Genomic DNA, 10,000 nt, shown 5'->3' with positions numbered 1-10,000 from the left:
CAATGTCGCAACACCAGGAGGAGTCTCTTGCACTGCGAAACCCAAAACATAAGTCAGTGTCAACAAGTCTTCTATTTCCACTTGAAAGCTTATTTCTATTACTTTTTGGCGGAAAACGACAATAAGATTGCTAATGAGGTAAGACATTTTTACTCATTTCAAGATTTACCAACGGGGCAAGAGAATTTCACTCGTCAAGCAAACAGTAACTTATAACAAGCTAACATTCTCTACTTGAGAGAATACTTTTTGAAAGTCTCATTACAAGACTAAAACAGTTGTTAACACAGAATCATTCGGCGGCGTGAGATAATAACAGCCGATAGTGAAATGGGAAGCTGTTCTTCACTCCCCCCCACCCTTCATTACTCCATCCCCCAGGAACCAGAAACGACCCCGGTGTCAGTTGCTGTCAGGAAGGAAGATGTGGATGCGCGACCTTGCCGGTTGCCCTTGGTCTGACAGCGCACCTCGACAGCACGGCTCAGAGCCTAGCCTCCCCAGCCCCCCTGGCTTCCTTCCCTTTCTGCGCGGCGCGGGCATGTACCCTCACCCGCGCCGCCTCGCATCCAGCCTCCGCAAAAAGCCAGCGATTCACCTGCCCTGTGACACCCAACCCGAGTAATGATGCTTTGGCGCCGTGTGCCTGTCTCTACTGAGCCTGGAGCGATCTGTCATCTGAGCGCAGTCTGCTGACAGCGGGGGGGACCCCGGCTCCAGCGTGGTTCAGTGCTTTAACGAGCCAAGCTTCTAACCAGGAGGTTGCTGGTTTTCATGCCACGGTTAGAGGAGCTGCTACCGTGCCCTTAAGCAAGGTGCTTAGCCCAAACCACTTTGATAAATACCTAGCTGGTTAAGTTAAATTAATCCTTTAAGGCAGGGATCAGCGACTCACGATCCTCGAGGGCCAAGAACTGCTGGTTTTCCACCCTCCCTCCCAGACTGCGTCAATCAGGGCCACTGATTATCCAAGGGAAAAGAAAACCAGGGTTGGATGTGCTTTAAATGATCCCTGATTTAAGGTGTGTCAGAAAATAACAAAAAATATAGTGAGATATATAGAATCTTGGTGCTGGAGCAGGATGTATCTACATTCAGGGAGAGGAAGTGTCTTTGAGTGGCACATCTAGTGGAAAGGGCTGGTGTTTCTGTTGGGATAGTCTGGTTTGGATTTGTGATCAAGCCAGCGCTGACCAATCGGGGTGCGCTAAAGAGCCTTGTGTCATTGGCTGTAGCATCACTCAGAGAGGAAGGATGTCAGGGTTGTTCCTGTATCGTGCAGCGATGGCTCCTCCACAATAACTTGCACACAGTCTTGCTTGTCTACGCCCTCCTGAACTTTCTAGGTTTTTATATGCAATTTTCACAAGAGGGCATTGAAGAAACACGATGAAAGTATTAGATATTACCTAAAGACAACTGGTAGTGTCACATTCAACCACCATGTTACTCCTTCAAAGGTTCTAAAAAAACAAATCCAACAGTGTGCAAATGCTGCATGCGCCCACCGTGAATGCGACCTCAACTTCACACCATTTCTAGTCAAGCAAAGCCTTCAACGCAGAAAACAGACTACCTGCTACACTCTGGGGAAACCCCAGCAAAGCCTCAACAGGAAGCCACTATGGTTAATACAGTTCAGTTTCATGCACCTGCAGAAAACATTAATTTAGTTAAAAAAAATAACTGACTGTGTGCACAGCACAGCTGCAGTGTGCCGCTGGTGTGTCTGAAGTGTGAGTATCGGTGGGTTTTGTTCGCGGTTAGGGAAGGGAGAGGTGAGGACGCCCTGCCATGCAGCTGGAGAGCACCGCTGCAGTGCCCCTCTGCTTGAGCACGCTTCCGCTCTGCACCTCCCTACCTACAGGGGGAGCAGTTCATTCTTCTCGGGCTTTTCTGCCAGAACGTGACATTGGCTGAGGAGGTAAGAGCACTCGTCTGGCAGTCGGCGGGTCGCCGGTTCTATCCCGCGCCGGCTGGGCGTGTCCAAGTGTGGTCGGCGCCTCGCACGGCAGCCAAACGCCGTTGGTGTGTGTGTGTGTGTGTGTGTGTGTGTGTGAATGGGTGAATGAGGTAAAGGTTTTGGATGAAGCTGCTATATAACTGCAGTCAGAATGCCTTTACGTTTGAAATGAAATGCATTTACAATTCAGAACGCCCGATTCTATTGGGCTCCCCCTCTGAGTCAGGTTCCGTTTTACGGCCATTTACAGCCCATTTAAGCGGCATTTTCAGCAAGTTTAGCAAGCCAACCGCCTTTCTGTCGCTCTAGGCTTGCTCTTTGGGGGCTCAGACATAGTTCTCTGTCAAGCTGATTTGCAACAATACCCTTTGTTAAAAGTGCTAAACAAATTGAATTGAATTTAACTGAATTCTTCAAGGCCCATTGTTGTGGTCACTACTGTCGATTTGTGGAAAGAGCGCACAGACATGCTGGTGCTCTCCTCTGAAGGATGTGATGTCAGTCGCCATTTATTATCACACCACAGTCCATAAGTCAGGGTCGCACAGACTTGAGTAGGAGGAAGACACTTCACATGCAGCTCAATATGCAACTGCAGGAATTGTTTCAACCAGCGGGGGTCGCTCGAGAGTGACAATATAATCCTGGCGGAGTGAAACAGTCAAGCTAATTCTGTGCTCCAGTCAACACCTGCAGTGTGGAGTCTAAACAAAGTCACCCTAGAGCGGTTCCTCAACAGGACCCAGCAGTGCTTGGGGGGGAGGCCCAACAACCAAAGACAAAATGTGTAAAGCAAGATATTCATCCAGCCGTGTAAATTCATCCACTTAAAATATATTAAAAAGATAAGTATGACTTGCTTAAAATGATCTGCCAAAGGATTTTTACTGGAAAAAAATACAGACTAGATTTCTTCAAACAAAGAGTATAATGTAAAAATAAGCAAAATCATCTTAATGGTAAAAATCTAGGCAAGAACCAAAGCTAGCTTAATGCCTGAAATTAGGTTTAGACAAACCATTACGATTTCATTTGTCGAGGTGTGCTTTGGGCTTTATGTGAAAAGTGTTTTGTGTTGTCGTCGCTGTTGTTGTTGTCATTGCTGAGTTTAGCCAGTGCCAGAGTGTGGATCTGCCGCGTAGATGTTAGAATGCGCGATCGCCCGTTCGCAACAACTCGTCTCGCTGATCCGAGCCTGCTAGTCCTATTCCGCCGCCGCGTCACATGACTGCATTTCACCAGAGTGGGTCTAATTAATGATGTGTCATTATGCATGACGCAGCCGCCAGAACAATTTACGGCCCGCAGACGTGGGGAGGGGTGGGGGTGGGGGGGCAATAACAAGCCAACCGGCTTTCTGACTTCGCCTAATCACAGATTCCATCTCAACGCGGAGACTAATAATGAGCGGCACGGTTGATGCAGAGATTCAAAGATGCCGATAACAAAAGTGCAAACTTAATTTAAAAAAGTAATTGTGAAAAAATAAAAAATAAACTAAACTCATGTCAGACATCAGCTTTTTCGCTTTGCTTTCCCACACGGAGACACCGGGCCCAGGGTGTGACAGTCGGTTCCTGGATTCAAGGAAAATATCTGGAATGAGTCACCCCTTGCTTTCTTCGACTGCTTGACACATTTCCAGTGGACCGAGCAAGCTTAAATCACGCCGCTGTTGTCGGGGAGAAATTTGCTAGCTTGGCCCAGAGGGACATGGGTTTCTTTTCTTTACTTGAATTCTGCTTGTCTGGGGGTTTTTTTGCAGCCAATGGGTGAGGAACTTGGCGTGTGTGCTTCTCCCTTAAATCCCCAGGTGAAAGAAAGAACTCAGGTCTTCACACCCACGGTGTGAAAAATTAGGCTACCCCGAGGAAAGGTGAGAGAGGCAGGCATGTCTAATTTGCGCGACAAAAGAGATGGCTTCAGCACTTATCATCACCCTATTAAGTGACAGGTAGTAGAATAAGACTGAAAACTTGTTCGCTGTGCTGGCAATAAAGGATTTTGTCTGCTCCCGTGGTTTAAAAAAAATCATGGCTGGGAGGTGAGAGGAAGTATGGGAAGGTTTTCATAACGGATTCAAAGTCTTTGTTTATACTTTGATTGTAAATTTTTCCGCCATTTAATTGTATTTTAATCATTGTATCTTTGAGTACCTTGAAAAGCTCTCTATAAATAAAACATATTATTATTATTATTATTATTATTATTATAGTTATTATAAGCTCGCCATTCCAACCCGAATTGAAATTCAAGCTAAATTCAAACTTACCATATCATGACAAAAGCCAAATTCAAACATAGGACAGAGTGACAAAAGCCAAATTCAAATGTAGCATATCATGACAAAAGCCTAATTGAAATGTACCATATAGTGACAAAAGGTAAATTCAAACATAGCTTATCATGACAAAAGCCGAATTCAAATGTAACATATCGTGACAAAAGCCAAATTGAAATGTAACATATCGTGACAAAACAACAAACACTCGCTAAAGAACAAACACTCGCCGATCACAGATAATAGAAAACAACTAAACCTCCCTCCCTCCCTCCCCAGACAGAGCGGTGCAGACCCAGAGAGACGCCCAGAGGCTGACGGCCCCGTGTCGCCGCGCGGCGGGCTGCGCCGTTCAGAACACCGCTAATGAGTTTCGCTTCTGTCTGACAGCGGCGCCTTCCGCAAGGTGCGAACTGACACCGTCATTTCACACCTCCGTCACCATTAACACAGAACTCCGGTCCTCTTTTCCCTTCTTCTCTTTTCTTCCTTTTCGAGGTTACAGTACAGCCTCGTGCTTGACCTTTCAAGATTTTTATTTTTTATTTTTTTTTACCAGACCTCCAATATCAAATTATAGCTAACACAGAAGGACATTTTCGTTCTCACTTTTCAGGGTGAAAAATGCTCTTTGAACATCATTTATTTAATTTCAGAACGCACACACACGCAATGCAAGTTCTACATTCACACAACCTAGTTTGAATGTTCAATGTAAAACCATACATACAGATACATATACATGAATATCATTAAGTATGCGTATCCCTTTAAAAAATAAGCACACTTGAGAAGCCTGCACTTCTCTACGTCAAGCTGAAAAGCATTTTTAGTAACACTTTACTTGAACCCCTCACCATAAGGCTGACATAACGGTGGTCACAAGATGGCATAACCGATGATGTCAGGCAATGTGAAATGACAATAAACTGTCATACTTTTAGCTGTACATTTTATGACAGCAAAGATTAAAGTAAAGACAAACACATTCCATAATTTCACATGCTATTTATTATTTGAAAGCAGGCTGGCTCCTTATTTATAAGCATATTGAATAATAATACAATATTTAGAGAATTTATTTAGATGCTCGCCGAAATAAACACGTCACTGAAAATGCCCTCTATTGTGGAGTCAAAGGTGTTTTCACTGTCTTCCTCTTCCACTGTCTATTCACTCAGACGAGAGATTCCTTGGAAGTGCTCCAAAGGAAGTCTATTTAGATGTAGGCATTGCAAAAAATGTTTTGTTGTAAAACGTCAACCTTTTTTGGCATAAAATCACAGAACAGTTTTTGCTGAAGTTTAACAGTCTCAGCTTGTGTATTGAAAATACAGGTGAAAATGCTGTGTTGTTTTATGCAAGGAAAATGTAATGGAAATGTAAATGTAATGTAAATGTAATGGGAATGTAATGGGTATGTAATGGGTATGTAATGGGAATGTAATGGGAATGTAATGTCATTCGCTAAATGCTTCTCAATACCATACCCCAAGCTGGCGGTTTGACGTGCAGAAATAATATTTTTTTTCACGGATGGGGGTGAACACCTACACTGAGCAACTACATTACGGTTACTGGTCAAATAACCTTGTATGTAAGCTCACCGTATTCCAGAGAGCCTATACCAAACATACTATACATTCCTATTAACAAGTACTCTAATCAAACAATGGACATTCTATCGACGTTTCTCCGATTCGGCACATATTTATAATGAAAAACTATTCAAAATTTGGTTAGCTGGACCCTTGCCGTGAAAAGGACACTTGACATTACCGTATTTTGTGTAGCATGTGCATTTCCAAAATGCAGAGAAGGTGAGATCCCCACCACACTTCTTTTTCCAGCCACAAGTTACAAAATAAGGAACTGTTGTCGCTAAAACAATACCATCTTACGTTTCATTAGTTAATGCATTTGTTATCAGCTAACTAAAATATTTGTGACATAATATTTATACAAAGGATTAACTTATTAACTTATTATGAAGTTAACCATTAACAAATACATTAACTGACTTTTTCATTCCAATATGACTTGGAAATAACTAATGTCCAGTAGTTAAAATGAATAAATGATGTACAAACACGTTAACAGAGCTGTTTAGATTAACTTCTCAGTAGTAGTCAGTTAACAACTACATTAGTTAATGCCAATTCATGGAAACTTATTATAAAGTGTTACCAGTTCATCTGTTATGCCATCTAGTGACAGCAGTTATGTCATACCTATGACAGTGCTATGCCAGCCTTATGGTGATGGGTTACCAAAAATATCTTACGCTGCTTTGCAGTTTGACACAGAGAATTGTAGGCTTCCTTATTTTTTTAAAGGGAAGAATAAGCACAGTTAATTACTATATGCATGTATATTAATGTATATGGATGCTTTTACATTGGATGAATGAAGAACTTGCATTGCATCCGTTTAGATTTAATGATTTTTTTTTTCGGGGCAGTGGGTTTCGCCACTGGGGCGGGAGATCCGGGGGGGGGTTCTCTGACCTGTGCTGCCGGCACTTGGGGGTCGCTGGGGGACCGTGGGGGACGCCACGCTTCTGTGGAGGGAGCCCTGCGGGGGCGAGAGCATCCCGCCGTCGCCTAGCGACGAGGCGCCCACCAGGGACTGGCCGCCCAGGGAGTTGGCGGGGTTGTAGGAGAGGCCGCCGGGGTTGGTCACGGGCACCGCCACGTGCATGGAGAAATTCTGCTGCGGCAGGGCGGTGGGCTGCAGGCGGGGTGGGGGGGTGGGGTGGGGGGGGGTAGAGGGAGACATAGGGAGGATCAGCGGCCCGTGAGATCAACGCCACACAGCCACCGACCGGGCCGGAGAAAGAGGGCAGCGGCCAGCCCTGGCTTGTGGGACGGAGCATTCCCTGGTCAAGACCTGCCCGATCATACACGCTGGACATTTCCCAAATCTGCAAACCAGGCCTGATGCAAAGGGAGAGGGTGCCTTCATTATGTGCAAATGTCTTAATTTGAGCACCGCACATGAAATGAAATGCAGCTTATGAATATGGTTGTTTATTTGTGTATTATTATAATCATTTTATAACAGTCAAAGGCATGGCTTCACATATTTATGAAATATTTGGGGGGGGGGGCAAGATATGGGAATACTCTGTGATGAACACAATGTAGAAAAACAGCACAGTGGCGGTTCAAATCCTCACCCCCCACCTGTAGAAATGAGTGTGTGCGGAGGCAAAAAAAACATCATTATAAACAGCATTCTTAGGCATTTTACAAACATGCAAATTGGTGTGAGACCTCATTACAAAGGTACAGTTCAGCATAGCAATAGTCAGCACTAAACCGCTGGGATCAGGCATAAGAGAGAAATTCACAAACTGCTTTAGTATTGCAAGTACACTTACTGCCATTACAACTGGCGTAAACATTACCATGACCATAACAGGTTCAATCACTACTTACTCTTTAGCGTTACACATAGCATTAGCAGTGCAGTGCTGACTATCACTGGCTTCAGTGACTGTGGCTGGTGTGGGTGAAACAACCGCATTCACAGCACAGGAAAGTGAGAATGTTAGTGAATCCATTAGTGTGTTAATGGGGGGAAAAAGTGGTGCTCGTCAGTGCTCAGACCATCAGCGATTCAACCCCAAAACTAAATTCAACTGACCAAAATAAGATCACCATTGCCTCACCAGAAGTTCTATACAGGAGTAAAGTTTGGTTGAGGGGAGGATATTACTACGTATGTGGATGTATAATTCTAACCATGAATTATAATGGAAAACATCTATACTTTACCCACTCGAATTGTTGCTCTTGAATAAGCCCAATGCAATGTAGGTGAATGAGGAGTGTCTCATTCATGCACTGTATGCAGGACACCCCAGATATTTCTGAGTCCTTTAACAGACACAAAAGACACCTACAGTCCGGTCCGTTAACAGGAACACAGGTCCGACCCCACTCCAGTTCTCACAATGCGATCTTATCAAGAGTGCAGTACAAACTGTGAGCAGCACGAACGAAAGGCAGTTAAAAAGGAAACAAACACATTTTCCATCGGCTGGAAACTGTTTGGCTCGGACCGGCGTCCGTCCGCGCCTCGCCGCCGAAGGAGGGCAGGGATTGGAGGGGAGAGTGAAGGAGGAGGGGGTTAATAAACTGTGAGAAATATAAGAACAAAAACCAGAACTGAGTAGAACAGAGTAGGGGGGGGGAGGGGAGGGGGGGGGGGGGACTCCTTTTTTTAGCCACAAAGCCAGGCAAAAACAAAACGCTCCTTGTTACTTACGATTTTATGATTTCTCATCATATTATCAAACTCCTCATTAATTTTTTTATATTTCTCTTCTGTGTGGGGGGTGAGGACATAGGAGGAGTCTGGGTCCGGGCTATCGCAGCCTCTGTGCTCCTTCTTGTTTAGCGCCTGCAGTGAACATCGACATAAAACAGCCAATCAACACAAAAAGGCAAGGGGAGGACGGGGGGGTGGTACTTACACCGCAGCGCTTGTACATGAACTCCCCCTCTTCGCTAATCTTGCCGAAACCGTCCTCCACACGGGGGCTGTGCCCAAAACAGTCATCCACATCAGAGCTGGCACAGTCAATATGGCTTTTGAGTCTTAATTTCTGAAATAAAATTGGAGAATTCACACATACATTCGCGGTAATGGAAAGTAAATTGCTGTTTTGTTGCTCTGTGGAGGTTGATGACACTTTGTAAACTAGCTTTGTTTTAAATTTTGCGCTGGTTAGCTGCGCTTTTGGCACCCAGTACCTGTGGGGTGGGGGGGGGGGTGGAAAAACAGTTGGATGCGCAGAATACCATATTTTTACCTTAATTATAGGAACCTGAACTATTACATTCCCAGGACTTAATCGATTCTGTTACACAATTTATTTAATTATTGATAAATATATCCACTCAGTGAGCACTTTATTAGGTATTTATTAGACTTATTCTTTAGACTTATTGGTTCTACTGCTCTAGCCTATCCATTCAGAGATGCTCTTCTGCATACCACTGTTGTAATGTGTGGTTATTTGCGTTATTGTCACCTTCCTGAGAGCTTTGACCAGTCTGGCCCTTCTCCTCTGACCTCTCTCATTGCCTACAGAACTGCTGCTCACTGGATGTTTTTTCACCATTCCCAGCAAACTCTACAGACTGTTGTGCAAGAAAATCACAGGAGATCAGCAGTTTCTGAGATGCCCAACAATCATGCCAGTCAAAATCACTGAGATCACATTTTTTCCCCATTCTGATGGTTGATGTGCTAAATGATGTGAACACTCACTGAAGCTCCTGACCCGTATCTAGATGATTTTATGCATTGCACTGCTTCCATACAATTGGCTGATGAGATAATCGCATGAATAAGTGTTCCTAATAAAGTGCTCAGTGAGTGTACACGTATATGTAAATGATATATGTCTATACATATCATATATTAGAAAATGCTGGTCAGCTTTTTGAAATGTTCAACAAAAATGTATATGGATAATCAGCAAAAACCTGACAAGCATTTTCTGGTTTAAAGGAATATGTCTTCACCTAAAATCTGCAATTGTGGATCCAGCAAGTTTGCAAGTCTGGACGAAGTCCACCAAATTATTTCCCCTCAATGTACGGTGAGATGACATCTGTCGGATGCCACTAATTTTGTCAGAGTACAGAAAGAATCGCTCTCACATGGACAACCTTCATAGTTCAGGGTCAATCCACCAGAAAAGGCACATGTAAACCAACCGACAATACCATGTAAAATATCAC

General features: G+C 44.1%; 1 protein-coding gene across 9 annotated transcripts in view; it reads right to left on the bottom strand.

Annotated features, from left to right (window-relative positions):
* Positions 1-10,000, bottom strand: part of LOC133111338 (myocyte-specific enhancer factor 2A-like) — a 94,075-nt gene that overhangs the window by 18,630 nt on the left and 65,445 nt on the right. For 4 of the 9 annotated variants that reach the window (XM_061221573.1, XM_061221571.1, XM_061221576.1 and 1 more), the window contains exons 5-7: positions 8,725-8,856; positions 8,517-8,651; positions 6,752-6,974 (exon numbers count right to left, since the gene is read on the bottom strand). In XM_061221573.1, coding sequence (XP_061077557.1) covers positions 6,752-6,974; positions 8,517-8,651; positions 8,725-8,856 — 490 coding nt within the window. The remainder of the gene's footprint in view (positions 1-6,751; positions 6,975-8,516; positions 8,652-8,724; positions 8,857-10,000) is intronic. The other 5 variants (XM_061221578.1, XM_061221580.1, XM_061221577.1 and 2 more) reach the window with 3 other exon arrangements.

This window comes from Conger conger, chromosome 15 (assembly GCF_963514075.1).
Source record: "Conger conger chromosome 15, fConCon1.1, whole genome shotgun sequence".
In the NCBI taxonomy this organism is placed as follows: Eukaryota; Metazoa; Chordata; class Actinopteri; order Anguilliformes; family Congridae; genus Conger; species Conger conger.
The sequence above is the reverse complement of the archived record's forward strand: the minus strand, read 5'-3'. Positions and strand labels throughout refer to the sequence as shown.